This window comes from Harpegnathos saltator, unplaced genomic scaffold (assembly GCF_003227715.2).
Source record: "Harpegnathos saltator strain DR-91 unplaced genomic scaffold, Hsal_v8.6 scaffold229, whole genome shotgun sequence".
Lineage (NCBI taxonomy): Eukaryota > Metazoa > Arthropoda > Insecta > Hymenoptera > Formicidae > Harpegnathos > Harpegnathos saltator.
Window position 1 is genome coordinate 518,824 of NW_020230016.1, and position 21,881 is coordinate 540,704.

At 36.0% G+C, this 21,881-nt stretch overlaps 2 protein-coding genes across 2 annotated transcripts in view; one reads left to right on the forward strand and one right to left on the reverse strand.

Annotated features, from left to right (window-relative positions):
* LOC105185886 (Arylalkylamine N-acetyltransferase-like 7) overlaps positions 1-4,120 on the forward strand; it is a 43,711-nt gene extending 39,591 nt beyond the window's left edge. The window contains exon 3 of the mRNA XM_025298640.1: positions 3,956-4,120. Within this exon, the coding sequence (XP_025154425.1) occupies positions 3,956-4,114 (159 nt within the window). The 3' untranslated portion in view covers positions 4,115-4,120. The remainder of the gene's footprint in view (positions 1-3,955) is intronic.
* An 11,875-nt stretch (positions 4,121-15,995) lies between these two features.
* Positions 15,996-17,920, reverse strand: LOC105185082 (zinc finger protein 622). The gene is made up of 3 exons (XM_011144318.3): positions 17,761-17,920; positions 16,854-17,561; positions 15,996-16,615 (listed from the first exon to the last, which is right to left on the reverse strand). The coding sequence occupies exons 1-3, from the start codon at positions 17,822-17,824 to the stop codon at positions 16,131-16,133; spliced, it is 1,257 nt and encodes a 418-aa protein (XP_011142620.1). The 5' UTR covers positions 17,825-17,920; the 3' UTR covers positions 15,996-16,130.
* Positions 17,921-21,881: the final 3,961 nt, after the last annotated feature.

Below are 21,881 nucleotides of genomic sequence, written 5' to 3' on the forward strand. Positions count from 1 at the left end.
CGCAAACGGTCTTGGTCCCGACGTAATGATTTGCCTCAAACAACATCGAAAGCAGCATTCATCAGAGGAAGGTTATGCTCTTAGTGTGATGGGATTTTAAAGGTGTCGTATTTTTCGAACTCCTACTAAAGAACCAAACAATCAATTCGAATATGTACTGTCGGCAATTGGACAGTTTGAACGAATCCATCATCCAGAAACGTCCAGAGCTCGTAAAGGAGTTGTGTTCCATTACGATAACGCGAGACCACACACAAGTTTGATCACCCGTCAAAAATTATTGGAACTTGGATGGGATGTGTTGCCACATCCACAATATTCGCACCTAACCTTGCACCATCAGACTTCCACTTGTTTCGCTTTCTTCAAAACTCCTTGCGTGGTATAACGTTAAATTTAGATGAGGCTATAGGTAAATCAGCACTTGTTCAATTTTTCGCTGATAAAGACAGGTCCTTCTATAAAGAAGGAATTATGAAACTCACTGAAAGATGGTAAAAGGTCATCGAACAAAACAGGCAATATATTATTGACTGATCTTTGTTCTTTATATAAATAAATGATCTTTGGAAAACGTAGAAAGAATACGTTATGACTTTTCCGACAACCCAATATAAGAAAGTTCGAAAAGAACATATATCGCGTACATATATCGAGTGGAGCAAGCAGCGGAATACACATCAGTTTTAAAACTTAAAAATTTTAATAATCGCGGATGTAATAGCAAATATAATATTACAAATTAGTAGGATACAATATTATAACGTAATATTTGAAAGTAAAATATTCGATATTACACCGATTCGCTAGAAACCGATTAATGAGATACGAGACCAATTGGAAAATTGCAAGACAGGCTACGAATCATCCGACTTATTGTAAGACGTGAATAAACATCGCATCTTTAACCTCTATTCTCTCTAATCTTATCTGCCAAGAGGAGAAAGGAAAGTCCATAACTCATATAAAATTAAAATTAAAATTCGTTAATCTTACGAGAACGAAGGTGCACTAATGAGTGATAAAAACTGTTAATCTCAAGATAGACAATCTTTACATTATCATCTTTAACAAAAGAATATAAAGTCGTAGATTCATTTAAAAGTAAGAATATCTTATGCTTCCTAGATGTAATTAACACTTCTTTCTTTTCGTTCGTATTTTTATAGTTTATTTTGCAGTTAAAAAAGTTTATGTAATATCGAATATTTTACTCTCAAACGTTACGTTATAATATTGTATCCTACTAATTTAGGCGAAACTTCCCAAAGCGGCCATGCTCCAATTTCAACCAAATTTAGTGAAAAGCTGTGTTATAAGTTAAACAGAAGATTATATTAGGTGTACAAATGAATAATCCAAATTATTTTAAGCAGTTATGAAATCAATTTTAAATTGAATAGATTTTCCCGCTCTTTTGTGATTATGCAATGTTGACATATAGCTATTAAAAAGAACATATAGTTTGGCGAAAGACTCAACATAATCTCCAAAAGTATTCAGTTCAGTTCAGTCGAAAATGGCAATAGATAAGGTGCATATCCGACACTGCATTCTTTACGAATTCCAACAAGGAAAAAATGCTGCAAGAGCGTGCGAATCGATTTATTCCTTTCTCGGCGAAGGTGTTATATCGTACGATGTATGCGCATTTTGGTTTAAGCGGTTTAAAAGCAGTAATTTCAGTCTAATCGACAAACAACGCCCTGGAGGCCCTCCGAAGTGCGATAATGATGATTTGGAACAACTGCTCACTGAGAATTCGACACAAACATAAAAAGAGCTTGCAGAACAGTTGGTGGGAGTAACGCAGCAAACGATTTCTAAACGCCTACATGAGATGGGAAAGATCCAGAAAGAAGGAAAATGAGTTCCGCATGAATTCACTGAAACCAACAAAAATCAACGAGTGGCAACGTGTCTTTCTCTTCTCAATAAGCAGCGTCGAAAGTCTTTCTTGTAGAAAATCGTTACGGGCGATGAGAAATGGATACTCTATGACAATCCGAAATGCAGAAAGTCATGCGTAAATCCCGGCGAATCATTAAAATCGGTCGCAAAACCCAATCACTTCGGAAAGAAGGTTCTTCTCTGCATTTGGTGGGATATCAAGGGCGTGCTTTATTATGAGTTGTTAGAACCGGGTGAAACAGTTACTGCGGACCAACGTCAATTAATCTGCTTGAGTCAAGAATTGGAACGAAAACGTCCGTATACTAACAAAGGAGAACGTCCAGTGAAATTGTTGCATGACAACTCCAGGCCACACATTGCTTCCAATACAAAAGATACCATAATGAGTTTTGGCTGGGACGTCTTGCAGCACCCGGCGTATTCACTAGACATTGCTCCATCCAATTATCACTTGTTCCGGTCGATGCAACACGCCTTGTCCGATATGCATTTCCAATCAGTAGATGAGATCCGAAAATGGCTTGACGACTTTATCGTGTCCAAAGACGCAACATTTTTCCGAGATGGAATTCATCAGCTGCCTGAAAGATGGCTTAAAGTTATAGAAAGCAACGGCGAATACTTTGATTGAACAATTTAATTTATTTTCTTTTAAAATAAACTTTGAATGTAGCTGAAAAAATTGGATTATTCATTTGTACACCTAATAAAAGGATTTTTGGCGACTCAAACGTTAAGTGGTTTTTTAAACAATTTTAAGTTGATCAGTACTTTTATCATATTTTATGTCCACGTTTAAAACTTAAACACGATTAACGCAATCAACGGCAACAAATTAAAAAAATACCAAAAAGATTTTTTTACAATTCGATATATTGGCGCAGGCAGAAAGGAGGCATTGGAAGTAAGAGGGGGTAGCGTAGCGCGCCGTGCTAAACGCACTTGCAACTTATGCATTTATGAAACTTTTTTTATCAGTGCAGCACGCATCTGATCTAACACGTAAGTTCCAAGTATGTTTAGCAGGGCGCGCTACGTGCCCCCCTTCCCCGCCAACCTACCCTTCGTCACTCCCTCGCCATCCTTCGTCACAAGTATGCACAGTGCACGAATGCACATATTAGTATAGTGAATAGCACTACGTACACGATTGTTGACTACGCTTTGTTAACTTTGAATCGTAAACATAAAATAAATATGATATAAAATAGATATAAAATATAATCAAAATACTGCTCAACTTAAAATTGTTAAAAAAACCACTTAACGTTTGAGTCGCCAAAAATCTTTTTATAACCTTTTATTCTAATCTATAACATAACTTTTCACCAAGTTTGGTTGAAATCGGAGCATGATCGCTTTCGGAATAGCAGCCCTAATTTATAATATTACATTTGCTATTACACCCGCGATTATAAAAATTTTTAAGTTTTAAAAATAATATATATGAATGTTATCACATGTGTTGATGTGACATGAATATTAGCCGGATCACCTTGTATAGAGAGATATTTCTACCTTTTTCGAAAAGTCTATACGTCGGAAAGTAGCATTAATATATACGGATGAATTAGGCACGTATAAAATATCCTTTTATTTGGTGAAAATAAAACTATTGAATTATAAAAAATGATAAATAGTGAGTATGTGTTCAAAATTTTAAGATTAAAAAATAGAAATTTCGTTATAAAGTACTTTTTAAACCATTAAATTTTTATTCGGAAAATTTTTTTTCTATCTCTTATACTTTTGATAGTATATGTATATGCTCTGAAAAAAAAATATTGAATTTTTTTAAAATGGGTATTTTACTCCCTAAAAGTCCGATTGGACTCAAATCGATTGGTATTAAAAAATATGTGTTCCTTATTTTGGTCTGAATTACAATATATTTCATACCTATTCAAATCAAAGGGAGACATTTATTTGTGTTTTCTTATAAATCGAACATGGACGTTTTCAGTAGAACAGCCTGTACGCGAATAAAATCATATTTTTTCGTATAAGACGGAAAATAACTTCGTTTGCATTCACCTCGTAGGTATTCAAGGCCGACGCAACCGGCGTGTACTCGCAGAAGGTCTGCCTGAAGCACGGCTTCCAGGTGGAGGCAGAGATACCATACACGGAACTGGAGGAGTCCATTAGACCGGCTCCGCCTCACGAGGCACTCAAGCTGATGGTGAAGCTGCTGGATTAAAATTAAGAAGAAAAAGGGACGAAGAGAGACTTCGAATCGAAGCGTTGAGAACAGAAAAATGCATAAAGTCGTACTGATTCACGAAGAGAATAGAAACGAAAGTTAAATGTTCAAGGTCGATCTGAAAATTATTTTATTGCGCTTTTCGAATTTCTTCGTGTGAAATTTCATTGTAAAAGAAGAATAGTAACCGAATTATTAATAGGAATTATTAATACGAAGTTCAATAGTAGGGACCTTTCGCTCACATAGACTGAATTCTCGACTCGACTGATATTTGCATTCACTGATATTTTTATTTGAAATTAAAAAATAAATTCAATGTGCTTCACCATCATTGGTACAAGATTATTTTAATCGTGTGAATTAAAATCCGTTTTATGTTCGAGTTAAATATTTATTCTTGTGATTCTAAATAATAATATTTTCACTATTGTCTCAGAGTGAATATTTATTCGTTTGTGGTAGTATTTCATTTTAATGAATTTGAAAAATAAATTTCAAAAGATCTCAAAATTCTTCGAATAAAATTTTATTCGGAAAATAAAATAAGTCACTTAATATCGAATGATTTTTCACTCGCACAGAATGAATTCTACTCTACCTTGTCGAATAATTTATTACTAATTTATTTGAATTTAAAACGTTTTATTCGAGATGAAAAAATTAATCTGATCTATAATAAGGTAAATTTATTCTAATTGTCTGAAACGATCACTAGATCATGAATCCACTCCAAGTATGAATAAAACATTCACTCTTGCGATTCCGAGTGAAAGTATTTTCATTATCGATCTAAATAAATTTTCATTCATATTAAACAAGATTTCTCTTCAAGAAATTTCGAGAAATTTACAGCCCGTTATTTGATTACGTGATATGACGTTGATATTAACGCGTTTTGCACGCTAACTTATTATTTAATGTTATTAATTACATTGCACAAAAAAGAAAGAGATTTAGAGAGTGACGTTATATAGATTTCAAATATTACGGTCACAATCCGCTTTCTTCCGAGAAAGATTGTGACACATTTTACCTCTCAAGATACATCCAGTGTCTCATAAAAAGTTTATTTTTCGAGAATTATTAAGCAAAAAAAATCAATTCTCTTCGTGGATACAGATGCATTCTAAAACTTGTTGAGCAAAAAAAGGAAGAAGAGAAAACAAATATTGCGAGCTTTTCTGGTATATTAATATTAATGGCAATCTCACTGCTTTCAATAATCTTTACATATGTTATTAAGGACATGGCTCTAATTAACTTGTAAAAGGCTTTAGCCATCGTCCATTATTTATTGAAAAGTTATCAACAAAAGAAGTTTCATAAATAGAATCTATTTTTTCGACACAGTGTATATACATATATACATATACAGGGTGTCCCATTTTAATGTCCCACCCCAAATAACTCTGGTATTGAAGTTTCAAGGAAAATGATCTGAACAAAAGTTGTAGGGATTTAAATGAGCTACTTTATGATGGCCTTGACTTTGACCTTCACCTCCATTTTCAAGGTCATTTGAAGGTCAACTTACGTTTTTTAAATGGGAACTCGAAACTATTTTTTATTACACTGGTTTTTTCTATTTGTTAATTTGAATAACTTTTGTCTAAAACATTTTTTTATTTGTCTAATATTTTTTAAGATATTTGAGGGAAACTTGATAACTTTTTTAATATTTAACTTACGATATCTCGCTAATTATTTGTCGGAAGAAAAAGTGGTACTAGACTTTCTTGCTTTATTTAGTCTCAAAAATATATTGTTACAATATCGTCCTGATTTTTGTTAATTTGATGATTTTGAAATTTCCAAAAATCAGTAAGTTATCAAAAATCAAGGCGCTATTGTAACAATATATTCTTGAGACTAAATAAAGCAAGAAAGTCTAGTTCCACTTTTTCTTCCGACAAATAATAGCGAGATATCATAAGTTAAATATTGAAAGGGTTATCAAATTTTCCTCAAATATCTCAAAAAATATTAGACAAATAAAAAAATGTTTTAGACAAAGTTATTCAACTTAACTAATAGAAAAAAACAGTGTAATAAAAAATAAGGATTCCCGTTTAAAAAACGCAAGTTGACTTTCAAATGACCTTGAAAATAGAGGTCAAAATCAAAGTCAAGGTTATCATAAGATAGTTCACTTAAAAGCTCCTTACAACTTTTATTTAGATCATTTTCCTTGAAACTTCAATACTGAAGAATTATTTGGGGTGGGATATTAAAATAGAACACCTTGTATATACAGAGTGCTAAATTTCAAATATAATAAGTAAAAAATCTCGAAAACTATGAAAGATATTTAAAAAAACTAAAACAGGTGTTCCATGACCTAGAAGGGGAAAGAGAATGGTATTATCAGTTTTTTATTTGGAGAGCACTTTCAAGGTCAGTTGAAAGTCAATTTAACTTTTTTAAATGGAAAGCCGAATTTTTCATTATATCTTCTTTTTCCACCAATTAATTTTAACAACTTTTGTCTGAAACATTTTTTTATTTGCCTAATATTTTTTGAAATATTTAAGGAAAACTTGGTAACTTTCTCAACATCTCTTAACATTTAACTTACGACACCTCGCTAAATATTCGTCGAAAAAAAAATAATATTAGACTCTTTTACTTTATTTACTATCAAGAATATATTACTATAATAATGTCCTAATTTTTGTTAATTTAATAATTTTGAAATTTCCATAGGTCGATAAGTTAACACAAGTTAGGGCACTATTATAGTAATAAATTCTTCATAATAAATAAAGTAAAAAAGTCTAATACTATTTGTTCTTTCAACGAATAGTTAGCGTGATATCGTAAGTTAAATGTTGAAAAAGTTACCAAGCTTTCCTTAAATATTTCAAAAAATATTAGACAAATGAAAAAATGTTTCAGACAAAAGTTGTTAAAATTAATTGATGGAAAAAGAAGATATAATAAAAAATTGGGCTTTATGTTTAAAAAATTAAGTTGACCTTCAACTGACCTTGAAAATGCCCTCCAAATAAAAAACTGATAATGCCATTCTCTTTCTCCTTCGAAATCATGGAACAAGTGCTTCTGCTTTTTTTAATATTTTTCATAGTTTTCGAGACTTTTTACCTGTTACGTTTGAAATTTAGCACCCTGTATATACAGTGCCTACCAAAAGTTCGGGGCCACATAAATAACTTTTGAACGGTTTGAAATATGGGATTGAAATTTATAAGGATTCAATGGGATCACAAAGTCTATTATTTAACCACAAAAACACCCACCTCCACACCCCCGGGGGCCGGGGGAGGGGAGAGCCGAAAAATCTCAAATGGCATGTTGGGTTGAGTGAAGGCTCGTTCGAAAGGCCTTTTCGAGACGAAAACAACACGAAGTCGCCGAGGTCTCTACGATTTTTTTCGCAGAGTTATGATCATTTGAACATTGAGATTTTGCGAGAGCCCACAGCGACAACAGAAGAAAGGTCAGGCTTCATGCGGGCACGCGCATTCCTGTGTGTGCGTGCGTGCGTGCGTACGTGTGTGTGTGTATGTGTGTGTGTGTGTGTGTGTGTGTGTGCGTGCGCGCGTTTTCGGCCAACTAAGGCAAGACCGAGATAGGAACACTGGCGTAAATGAAGAAATAAAAACACTAATTATTTAATCAAATATTCAAATTGATGTTCTTCGCAGTGTCTTAAACTTGGCAGTGTCTTAAACGAACGTAAAACGTTTCAATTACGTTAGTTAAAAAATCGGGTGTGATTGAATTTGAAACCTTCATTATTTTTTCCCGTAGCTCTTCTAAATTTTCGGACCTAGTCCCATAGACCTTTGTTTTCAAAATTATTGCAATTTGCTAAAAAACCAAGTGATACCGGCTATTCAAGATATTGCTGGAGAAGCTTTCCACAATGTTTGGTTTCAGCAGGATGGGGCTCCAGTTCATTTTTCTCTGCAAGCTCGAAATACTTTAAACGATGTTTTCACTGATCGATGGATTGGTAGAAGAGGCACAATGGAATAGCCACCGAGATCATCAGATCTGACCACATTAGACTTCTTTTACTGGGGTATTTGAAAACAGAGGTTTATGAGACTAGGTCTGAAAATTTAGAAGAGCTGCGGGAAAAAATAGTGAACGTTTCAAATTTAATCACACCCGATTTTTTAACTAACGTAATTGAAACGTTTTACGTTCGTTTAAGACACTGCCAAGTTGTCGAAGGACATCAATTTGAACATTTGATTAAATAATTAGTGTTTTTATTCCTTCACATACGCCAGTGTTCCTATCTCGGTCTTGCCTTAGTTGACCGAACACGCATACACACACACACACACAGTCACGCACGCACGCACGCACGTACGTACGCACGCACGCACGCACGCACGCACGCACACACAGAAAAGCGCGTGCCCGCGTGAAGCCTGACCTTTCTTCTGTTATCGCTGTGGGCCCTCGCAAAATCTCAATGTTCAAATGATCATAACTCTGCGAAAAAAAATCGTAGAGATCTCGGCGACCTCGCGTTGTTTTCGTCTCGGAAAGCCCTTTCGAACGAGCCCTCACTCAACCAACATGCCATTTGAGATTTTTTGGCTCCCCTCTCCCTCCGGCCCCCAGGGATGTGGAGGTGGGTGTTTTTGTGGTTAAATAATAAAGTTTGTGATCCCATTGAATCCTTATAAATTTCAATCCTATATTTCAAACCGTTCAAAAGTTATTTATGTGGCCCCGAACTTTTGGTAGGCACTGTATATATATATATATATATATAGCAACTCGTACGACCTCGTTTAAACTCTGCCACCCAATATTTTACTGTTGTAAACGAAGGAGCAGACTCCCTCAGAGTAGAATCTAGCTCCGCTTTGATATTGGAGGCCTTTCAAATGAAAGTATATGTATGTGTATATATGTATATATATATATATATATATGTATGTGTATATATGTATATATATATATATATATATACATATATACACATACATATACGAGGATAGTCCAGAAGTACCTGACCTAACAAAGGAAACACAAAAAATTTGAGAAAAAATATTTTTTTTTCTCTACATAGTCTCCGGTTACCTCAATACACTTTTTTCAGCGATGTTCAATAGCTTCGATACCCTATTTATAGTGAGAATCGTCGAAAGGGAATTCTTCCCTTTCAGTCCATTGTTTTGACTGTTCCTTCGTCTCAGGTGTGAAGTGATGGAACCATGTTTCATCCATGGTTCTGAATCGACGCAAAAACTCGGCTTTATTGCTGCGAAACTTCGCCAAACACTCGATTGAAACATCCTCACGACGCTGTTTTTGTTCCAATCGCGGCACCCATCTTGCGCACAGCTTTCTCATGTCCAAATTTTCAGTCAATATGCGATGTACAGCATTTTTTGAAATACCTACCATGTCTGCTAACTCGCGCACTTTCAGTCGACGGTCATCCAATACCATTTTGTGGATTTTCTTCATCATTTCTGGCATGGTCACCTCATTTGGTCGATCACTGCGATGTTCGTTTTGGCAACTCGTACGACCTCGTTTAAACTCTGCCACCCAATATTTTACTGTTGTAAACGAAGGAGCAGACTCCCTCAGAGTAGAATCTAGCTCCGCTTTGATATTGGAGGCCTTTCAAATGAAAGTATTGTATCATATAACGATGACCAATTTTTTCCATGTTTACAAATTCACTTAGAGCGTTCACTATTGTTGGCTCTTTTTTTTTTTATAACGCAGGGGAAATCCATCATGGATAACCTCGATCCTTTGGAGGGGTTGGGGGTTATGTCAGATTCTTACTGACTAAAACCCCTGCGGGATGTCTACTATTCGGACCGTGGTGGGGGGAGTCAGGGGAACTACTCCCGTATTACCTCCCCGACACCCCGGCCCCAGGACTCTCCGGGAGCCCCTCGCCTTGAGTACCGTGCCCTGTCCCACTCAGGGAGTTCAGGACGTGGTTCCCCGACCGGTTTCCCGGCCGGGTTGGCCTTCTGGTTTTTACTTGGAGGGAGGGGATCCATCCTCCCTCCGCGCTCCCCCTTATCATCCCTCCAAAGGAGGGGGGCAGGGGACTGGAGCTCGTCCCCAAACGGGCTACCACTCCCCCCTTTCCTACCCTGTCCGTGACCCGAATGAGGAAATCGGACTAACCCCGACTTCCCCCGCCTGGACGGAGACAAGCCCGAGGCGGCCGAGGGGGCCCCCGATCAACCGGGGGCCTCTCCTTGGCCGGCGCCACCTCGGGCTCACTGCCCATACCCGGGGAGCGCTGCCTTTCCCGCCGCTCCGTGCGGCGGGTTCCCGGGCGGCGCTCACACTCGGCGGCCTCCTTCGTGGACATCACGTCCTTGCAGAAGGAGGCCGCCGCCCCCCAAACCTCCTCGCTCCCGCACATGGCCTTGACCATGCGCGGGAGCGAGAGCTCCTCCTCCCGGCATCCCATCGCCTGGGCGAGGACACTCACTATTAATGGCTACCAAACAAATACTAAACAACGTAGCGTCGTCAAACTTCAAACTTAAGCTTTACAAGGTTGGTACCATAGTCATTCTTTTCAAACAACAACCACTATCTATACGTCAGGTCAGGTACTTCTGGGACTACCCTCGTACATATACATATACAGGTGTCTCAGAACTTTGGGACACGGGCTCCGTAGGGACATAGAGCTAAGTGAGAGGAACAAAAAAGTCCTGTACCATAATGTGAAAACCGTAATAGTTTTTTAGTAATAACCGCGTAAAGTTTGGCGTTTTCCACGCCCATCGCGGCCTATAGACGCAGCAAGTTGTATGCGTAGGAGCTGAGCGATAATGCGTCTCGCGCTGACTATCGCGATGGCGTCTTGGCGCTTTGACGTCGCGCGACGGTCTTGCCGCGGAGCGTCTATAGGCCGCGATGGGCGCGGAAAACGCCAAACTTTACGCGGTTATTACTAAAAAACTATTACGATTTTCACATTATGGTACAGGACTTTTTTGTTCCTCTCACTTAGCTCTATGTCCCTAAGGAGCCCGTGTCCCAAAGTTCTGAGACACCCTGTATATATATACAGGGTGTTTGAAAGCTTATCATGCAGACAGTTGGAGATAGATTGGGTGTAGCCGAGAAGAAAAGTCATGTGCCATAATGTCAAATTGGTAATAGTTATCGAGTTATTAATTGAAACATGTGAACAAATGAGCGCGTAGAGAGCGCTGAGCGGCCGCGGTAAGCACGTAGACATTTGGTATAGGCGGAGTCAATAGGCGTGCTCGCTTGCTCCTCGTCGCGCGCGCTCGCCTTTTGTCGCTTATAGTTGCCCCTCGCCGCGCGCGCTCGCCTATCGACACTCGTTGATTCCGCCTATACCAAATGTCTACGTGCTTACCACGGCCGCCCAGCACTCTCTGCGCGCTCATTGGCTCACATGCTTCAATTAATAACTCGATAACTATTGCCAATTTGACATTATGGTACATGACTTTTCTTCTCGGCTACACGCAATCTATCTCCAACTTTCGTTTGTATGATAAGCTTTCAAACACCCTGTATATATATGCAGGGTGTCCGAAATGTAATCATTAATATTTTGTGTACTGGTAGAACTCATTAAAACAATTAAAAAAGTCCTGTGCCATTTTACAATTTTTTCAATATTTATTCCGTAATTAATTAAAATGTATAAACGAATGAGCGCACGAGAAAACGACAAGACGAGCTCTGTATATAAGAAGATGGCTTACCTCGCGTGACGGGAGGCAACCGTAAGCGACAAGAGGCGTGCGCGCGCGATGAGGAGCGAGCGAGCGCGAACAACGAGCGAGCGAGCGCAAGCGACAAGAGGCGGCCGCCCAGCACTTTCTACGCGCTCATTGGCTCACATGTTTCAATTAATAACTCGATAACTATTGCCAATTTGACATTATGGTACATTACTTTTCTTTTCGGCTACACTCAATCTACCAGTACACAAAATATTAATGATCACATTCCGGACACCCTGTATATATGTGAGACACCCTATATATATATATATGTATACATATATTACAAAAAATATTAAGCAATACATACGAGCGAAGGAAGGGCGAAACCCTTACATTCCCTCCCTGAAAGAAGCCTAGTTTAATTTAATTAAACTTTTAACATCTAACTCAACTTACACCTCTTTACATATGGCTATGATTGTGGGTTTAAGAGACCTTTTTAATAACGTTGATACGTTCTGTTTATATATATTGTTTAACATTTTTTAATATATATTATGTCGGAAAAGTATGCTCTATTTATGAAGCTTCTTTTGTTAATAATTATTTAATAAACAATGAACAACGACTAAAACTTCTTGCAAGTTAATCAGAATCATGTCTTTGATAACATATACCAAGACCATTGAAATCGATGCAGATTCACCACTAATATTAATATTCACCGCTTTTCTTCACTGTCCAAATTGTTGAATCAGGCCAACTCCACTTGCTTCATGTTCATCGGCATTTCAATCGGATCGAAGCAAAGCACAAGAGAGCGCAAAGTAGATAAGTACGTAATGTATGTATCGTCGTATGACAATAACACCTCTCTATCTAATGTGTGTCTCTCGAGTATCTCGCGGTGAACGCGACGCTCGCTAGTTGTATTTACCCGTAATAAGCAACAACAGAAAAATGTCAGAAGAAATGTACGTAGCACATTCCGCGGCGTCTCCGAAGTCCAAAGTATGTCGGTTACTGCCCCACTTCGTTATTAGTACGTAAATGTTTCGAACGAGGCGTCGTTGTTAAAGAAACAAAGGGGAACGTTAATACATGTCGAGAAGTTGCTGAAAGTCTACCGGGTGTCCTCCAACGCAGATACCGTAATGCCGTTCTATATTGCAACGTAGGATTAGTTTCATCTAAAATAACTCCGATCGCATCCATGTAGCGACAAAAAAACAAAAAAAAAACAAAAGAAAAAAAAGAACGGAGGAAAACGGAGGTATACGAAGTATATTTCTAGAATCGTTATATATCGTGAGGAAGAAAGATATATATTAATTGATTATCGCGCAAGAGATATTAAGTACCGGTGACAATAGTTTTCGACAGGAAGGCAAGAAAAAAGTGTCAAATGTTGTAGTTTGACATTTCGCTGCTTCGATTTGACACTCGATGTATGTTTTTCTTCGGAATCATTTTTAGCGATTTTCAACGTTTCTGAGAGATCTAATATTATATTCACTAATTATTGATCAAGATTAGGAAGTAGTGTTGTTATCGTTGCAAGTTATTTTTTTCAGTGATAACTTAGTGACGTTATTTTTTTCCTTCAATGATGATTATCGAGAAGAAAATACAAGGTGATGGAAAAAGATGGAAACCCTTAAAAATCTCGAAAGACATAAGTTTTACAGAAAAGTGTTTCAGACAAAATTTATAAGGCTTAAAACGATGTATTTACTGATCTTATCAGTTTGATCTTGAATGACGTTGCCAAGGTCAGGTCAAGATCTACTTATTTTTTTTAACAGAAACCCTCATTTTTTATTATATCATCTTTTTCTATCAATTAATTTTAACAACTTTTGTTTGAAACATTTTTTTATTTGCTTAATATTTTTTTAGATATTTAAGGAAAACTCGGAAACTTTTTCAATATTTAACTTACGATATCTCGCCAATTATTTGTCGGAAGAAAAAATGCTATTAGACTTTTTTACTCTACTTGATCTCAAGAATATATTGTTACAATAGCACTGACTTTTGTTAATTTGATGATTTTGAAATTTCCAAAAGTCAATAAGTTAACAAAAGTTAGGGAACTATTATAACAAAATATTCTTGAGATCAAATAGAGTAAAAAAATGTAGTACCATTTTTTCTTCTGACAAATAGTTAGCGAGATATCGTAAGTTAAGTATTGAAAAAGTCATCAAGTTTTCCTTAAATATCTCAAAACATATTAGGTAAGTAAACAAATGTTTCAGACAAAAGTTGTTCAAATGAATTGGTAGAAAAAGATGATATAATAAAAATTGGGGTTTCTGTTTAAAAAAAATAAGTTGACCTTGACCTGACCTTAGCAACGCCACTCAAGGTCAAACTGATAAGATCAGTAAATACATCATTTTGAGCTTTATAATTTTTGTCTGAAACACTTTTCTATAAAACTTATATTTTTCAAATTTTTTAAAGGTTTCCATCTTTTTTCCTCACCTTGAACCTAGGTTGAATAACAAGAGAGTATAATCGTTACTTTTTTCTGATTAAACCCTGGTAACGAATGTTAATAAAGAAGTAATGGAAATTATAACAATTCGTTATTTGTTGATCGGCAAAAATAATTAATTATGTCCCAAAATGAATAACGGTACCAAATTAATTTTTTTTCAACGTGTAACGAGTAACGGTAACGAATTACTTTAGACAAGTAACTTTCCTAACTCTATTATTGACAATAATTATAAAGTAGCAGAGGTAATAGTAGAATTCTTTTTGGAACGAAAATTCTTTCCGTGTTGCCTCGTGAAGTGAAAACTATGTTATGTTTAAAATTCAAATCAGGCTTTAAATTGAAAAATATCGTAACGTCAAGTCGGAGTAGCGATTTGTCCTTACTCTTTTCACACGTCTTGCGATTCACTGATGTCGCGACGAGCAACGGTCCATGTATATAGCGTCCAGTTATATTGTATATCCAATAATAGTAAATCCAATAATACACGATATTTTCTCCTTTTTTCTCTTGTGTGAACATCAGCGAAACGCGACGGATTGTTTTATAATTTACACAAACACATACGCGCGCGCGCACATACATACACACACACATTCACAAATATGTTACATTCTCTCTATATAGGGTCTCTGTACCTCTCCCCCCTGTCCGTAACTTAATATGAGGAATTCGTGGAGACAGAACGGATTAAGACAAATATAAAAGTGACACAATTTTGCGATATTCGTAATAACTAACGAGTTATTAATGAAATCTGACGAGTGAGAGCACGCCAAGATGGATGATTGGAGAAGCATCGCAGCTACTCGAGCCACAACGGTATAGGACTTTTACGTTTGTCTTAATCCGCTCTATGTTTTCACGAATTCCTTGTATTAAGTTATGAGACATTACTTTTCTCAAAGTTAAATATTGAAAAAGTTACTAAGTTTTCCTTAAATATCTCAAAAAATATTAGGTAAATAAAAAAATGTTTCAGATAAAAGTTGTCAAAATTAATTGGTAGGAAAGTGATATAATAAAAAATTGAAGTTTTCATTTAAGAAAAGTAATCGGTGAATATCTCGAAAATGGCGCCATCTGTAAACAAATTGATATAGTTATTTTATGTCTCTTTCAAACTATACAACTTTTATCTGAAACATTTTTTTCTATGATCATTTTCTACAAAGTTACGAGGAGTGCTAGATTAAAATTGTATACCCTGTATGTCATGCGAGAATATCGAAAGAAATTGGCTCATATTCTGAACTCCCTTTTATTGTTAAAAGTGACTATAAAAGTAACTTATAAGCCTCTTAATTGGTTGTAAGCCACTTTTAGAGTTACTTTTAGTGATGAGAGTTCAGAATATGGGCTATTGTCTTTGCTCTGTTGTTGAATAAAACACGGGTCCACATGATTATATACAAATTAAAAAGAATAAAAAAGAAGGGGAAAGAGGAGAATTATAAAAAAAGAATAAAGAATATTTTTGTCGTTGTCGCGTGTTTGCGAGAGTATATTGTAAAACAAGTTATTTTGTATGAGTCCGCCAAAAGTGTGCGATTTATAATGATTTATATTCCATGAGATATGTATATCTTTTGAAATAAATTTTGATTTGGTAGCAATCGTTTATAAAACAAAACCACAATGAGCAGTTGTGAGTTACTTCAGCATGATCCTGCTATTTTTCACATTTAAATATAAATACATTTGTTTATTTTTACACTAAATATACAATACAATCGTAACATGTAATACAACAACGTAGCAATATCGGTGATACAAAAGAATCTTTGCTTCGCAGTCTTCTATAACATCCAAGAGTGGCCAAAGTTCAAAACATCATTTGTTTCCTAAAGTGACGTTGCAACTTGTTCGCCTTAAACTGCAACTGTGTTGCATACCTGGCTTGTAACCTTTGCATATACTTGATATCTCGGGCTTTCCGCACAACCTCTTGCCTCTTCGTATTTGTCCATCCGAGTGATCGATATTGCAGTAACATCTTGCGCATTTTGTGGCTCACCGACAAATCGACCGTACTATTCGGGTTCAATTTCTGCTTGTAGTATGTCATCAGCGCCCGATGGCCAATTACGTTGCCAGATGGTAACATCATCTGATAATCGAAATCGTCCAATTCGTCGGGTAGTGCCACTTCTACGTCTGGATTCTCGCCATTCTCAGCGTCCGGATAACTGGACGAATAATCATAGAAATCGCTATATTCGAGCAATGCCTCGCCCTCGTGCAACATTTTGCAGTGCCCCTTGTCCAGCATATGTGCCCTCGCCGCGTCTGTACTTTGGAATGCTTTGCCTGAAAATGTAGAAATATATGAGTTCAGTAACTTTTACTTTCACAGCTGAGAGTTACCTTATAAAATATATTACTTATTTATTAAATTAAAAGCCACTTTATTTATTAAATTAAAAACCACAAAAAAATACAATTTATAAAGATACAAATATTTTTTTATAGGGCGATAACCAATGGTAGAATGAAGTCAGATATATGTGATGACTATAAAAGTAATAAGTTTGTAATTTATTTTCACCTGAATCGTTACACCAGATGCACATATATCCAGCAAATATTTTCTCTCCCAGATATGTCAAGAGACCTCTCAAATTCACACAATATTCAGGATCTGGTATAAAGAAAGTATGTGCAACCGTCATGTGTTTTAAATTACGTGTTAGTGATCTGCTGTGGTGATTGCAAAATAGGCAATTGTTATTATCTACAGGATTCTCTGTATCCTTAATCCACTCATCTGAATCCACAGACTCTACAACTGAATCAATTTCTATAACCTCCATATTTGTTTTCCTATTGGAAACTATATCTTTCATCGAAATGGAATTGCCAAAACCTGACGTATCATCATTGATGCTTCCTATAACATTTTTAGTTTCTTGGGACACTTTGTTGTCACTATTTTCTAATTTGTCAGAATTTTCCTTATGCTTCTTTGAGATCAGATGATTCTCATATTGATTCTTTGTGTTAAACTTTTTGCAACATATGGTGCAATAACGATTTTCCTTTGATTGTTCAAGTTTACTTTTCATGTTATTTAACGTCTCAAACTCCACTAATGTGGTCGGTAGTTGATTAACTATCTTTCTCTTTAAGTTGTACTTATGCCATTCAGATTTGTAGTGCTGTTTTAACAGCTCCAGGTCCCATAATTGTATATTGCAGCTTCTGCAGATGAATGGTGATGCAGTGACTTCTTGCAATTTCCCTTCTTTAAACATTTCTGTTGGTATTAGAAAAAATATGGTTAAATATTAAAAAAAAACGGTTTTATTTTATCTACATGTGTTGCATATAATATAATTATTATAAACTAATTTAACACTTAACCTAAACATTATTTTTCAACGATTTACTAATCTTTCTACAGAATTAACGTATATGTTAGCTTGCAAAGTAATTATACAGTTTAGGGGTCTCACCTCTAATATTGATAAATTTATATTCAATCAACGCGTTTTTGCATGAAACGAAAAAATCCAGCATGGGAAAGTTGCTCTGCCATGTGAGATCAATAATTGTCTGCAGGAGCCAGAGGCAAATCCAGAGTTGACTTTGAGGGCCTCGTGCGGCGAAACTGCGAACCAATGCCGTGCGCGCGAGCGCAAGAGCAGGAAGGTTGGGTCAGGTCAGTTTGACAAGGATGAACGATCGATCGCGCTGTCCTTTTGTCTTAAGCCAGCGGCATACGGTGCTTGTTTTCGTGCTGGATTGCTTGCTGGATGAAAATACTGCGTTTTGATTGGTGCATTTCCATCCATCTTCGGAAATGTACCAATCACAACGCAATATTTTCATCCAGCAAGCAATCCAGCACGAAAACAAGCACCGTGTGCCGCTGGCTTTACTCACTCGGGCATTTCGCCGGTCGATACACGGCGAGAAAATGCTTTCCAGGCTTTTGGGTAAGTGAGCCAAGCGTCGCAACGACTTACGTGCAATACCATTTTACAAATTGACGTATTTTGTCTAGCTGACGTTATATATCACCGCCAAATTATTATAGCATGTTCCTTATATTATTTCCGAGATTCGAAAGCCAGTTTCGCAATCCGGCCGTCCAAAATTTATGAAAAATAAATGAAGCGTCCGCCGTACCAAGCATCGCAGCGAATCACTCCAAAAATTATTTTACAAGATGCAAAATTTCGCCTCGTTGACGATATGTATAATTGCTAAACTATTACAGCATCTTCCTTGAACTATCCCTAAGGACCTTACACAGCCAGATTTTACAATCCGGCCGTCCAAAATTTATAATATATAAATAAAGTATCAGCCGTACCAGGAATTGCAGCGAGTCAGGCGGAATACCATTTTACAAGAAGCAATATTTTGCCTTGTTGACGTAATATATGACCATAAACTTGTTTTAGCATCTTCGTACAACTATTCCCGAGATCTTCACAGAGTTACATTTTACAAACAGGCCGTCAACAATTTATTATATACAAATAAAACGCCAGCTGTACCAAATACGCAGCGAGTCAGGTGGAATACAATTTTACAAGAACAAATATATTGCCTCGTTGACAATACATATAACAGCCAAATTGTTATGGTATCTTCCTTAAACTATCCCTGAGAACCCTACAGAGCCAGATCTTGCAATCCGGCCATCAAAAATTTATCATACATTACTAAAGCGTCCGCTGTACCAAGCGTCGCTGCGAATCATTCGAAATATCATTTTACGAGATGCAATATTTCGTCTCTTTGACGATACTCTCTTTGATATTATTATCAAATTGTTGCAGCATCTTCTTCGTACTTCGTACGTATCCCGAGATCGGTACAAAGCCGGATTTTGCAATCCGGTCGTCAAAAATTTATAATATATAAATAAAGCGCCCGTCGTACCAGGCGTTGGAGCGAATCAGTTGAAAAATCATTGTAGGAGATGCAAAATTTCACCTCGTTGACGATATGTTTCACCGCTAAATTGTTATAGCATCTTTTTTGAACTATCCCCGAGAAATCTATAGAGCCAGATTTTGCAGTGAGGCTATGAGAAATGTATCATAAATAAATAAAGATGTATGAAGCGTCGGAGCGGATCACGTACCATACCATTTTACAAAATGAGATATATTACTTCACTGATGTAATATATCATCATCATATTGTTATAGCATATCTCTAAAACTATTCCCAAGATCCTTACAAAGCCAGATTTTGCAATCGGGCTGTCTAACTTTTATTATAAATAAATAAAGATGCATCAAGCGTCAAGGTGGATCACGCGAATACAATTTCACAAGAAGAGATATTCCACCTCGTTGGCGATATATATAACCGCCAAATTGATATGGAATATTCCTTGAACTATTATCCAGGTCCCTACAGAGCCAAATTTTGCATTCCGGCCGTCAAAAATTTATCATATATTAATAAAGCGTGCGTCGTACGAAACATCGCAGCGAGTCCTGCGAAATACCATGTTACAAGAAAAAATATTTTTCCTCGTTGCTGTCATATATCAGCACCAAATTGTTATAACATATTCCATGATCTATCTTCGAGGTCTCTACAAAGCCATATTTCGCAATCAGGCCGCCTAACATTTATCGTATATAAAAGACTGTGCCGAGCATTGCAGCATGTCACGTACAATTTTGGAACATGAGAAATTTGCCTCGTTAACGTAATATATCACCATCAAATTGTCCGGCCGTATTCTTTGTATTATATCTAACGGCGCTATAAAACAGGATTTTGATTATTAACACACATATATATATATTACAGGCGACTGTACGGGACAACAACAGGTAACTGTTAACTGTTAACTCCTACAAGTAACTGTAGGAACCGTTAAAGTTGTTGCAATATTAGAAGTTTATTAATGAATTTATTTTTATTTCTTATATTTCAGGACCGATTTTGTAAATATATACACAGGATGCTAAATTCCAAACGTAACAGGTAAAAAATCTCGAAAACTATGAAAGATATTAAAAAAAGCTAAAACAGGTGTTCCATGATTTCGAAGGGGAAACAGATTGGCATTATCTATTTTTTATTTGGAAGGCATTTTCAAGGTCAGTTGAAGGTCAAATTAATTTTTTTAAATAGAAAAACCAATTTTTTATTATATTTTCTTTTTCTACTAATTAATTTGAACAACTTTTGTCTAAAACATTTTTTTATTTGCCTAATATTTTTTAGAAATGTTTAAGGAAAACTTGGTAACTTTTCAACATTTAACTTACGATATCTCGCTAACTATTCGTCGACAGAAAAAAAAGTATTAGACTTTTTTACTTTATTTGCTATCAAGAATATATTATTATAAGAGTGCCCTAACTTTTGTTAACTTATAGACCTTTGGAAATTTCAGAATTATTATATTAGCAAAAGTTAGGACCTTATTATAGTAGTATATTCTTGATAGTAAATAAAGTAAAAATGTCTAATACTATTTTTTCTGTCGACGAATAGTTAGCGAGATATCGTAAGTTAAATGTTGAAAAGTTACCAAGTTTTCCTTAAACATTTCTAAAAAATATTAGGCAAATAAAAAAATGTTTTAGACAAAAGTTGTTCAAATTAATTAGTAGAAAAAGAAAATATAATAAAAAATTGGTTTTTCTATTTAAAAAAATTAATTTGACCTTCAACTGACCTTGAAAATGCCTTCCAAATAAAAAATAGATAATGCCAATCTGTTTCCCCTTCGAAATCATGGAACACCTGTTTTAGCTTTTTTTAATATCTTTCATAGTTTTCGAGATTTTTTACCTGTTACGTTTGGAATTTAGCATCCTGTGTATATATTTACAAAATCGGTCCTGAAATATAAGAAATAAAAATAAATTCATTAATAAACTTCTAATATTGCAACAACTTTAACGGTTCCTACAGTTACTTGTAGGAGTTAACAGTTAACAGTTACCTGTTGTTGTCCCGTACAGTCGCCTGTAATATATATATATGTGTGTTAATAATCAAAATCCTGTTTTATAGCGCCGTTAGATATAATACAAAGAATACGGCCGGACAATTTGATGGTGATATATTACGTTAACGAGGCAAATTTCTCATGTTCCAAAATTGTACGTGACATGCTGCAATGCTCGGCACAGTCTTTTATATACGATAAATGTTAGGCGGCCTGATTGCGAAATATGAAATATGGCTTTGTAGAGACCTCGAAGATAGATCATGGAATATGTTATAACAATTTGGTGCTGATATATGACAGCAACGAGGAAAAATATTTTTTCTTGTAACATGGTATTTCGCAGGACTCGCTGCGATGTTTCGTACGACGCACGCTTTATTAATATATGATAAATTTTTGACGGCCGGAATGCAAAATTTGGCTCTGTAGGGACCTGGATAATAGTTCAAGGAATATTCCATATCAATTTGGCGGTTATATATATCGCCAACGAGGTGGAATATCTCTTCTTGTGAAATTGTATTCGCGTGATCCACCTTGACGCTTGATGCATCTTTATTTATTTATAATAAAAGTTAGACAGCCCGATTGCAAAATCTGGCTTTGTAAGGATCTTGGGAATAGTTTTAGAGATATGCT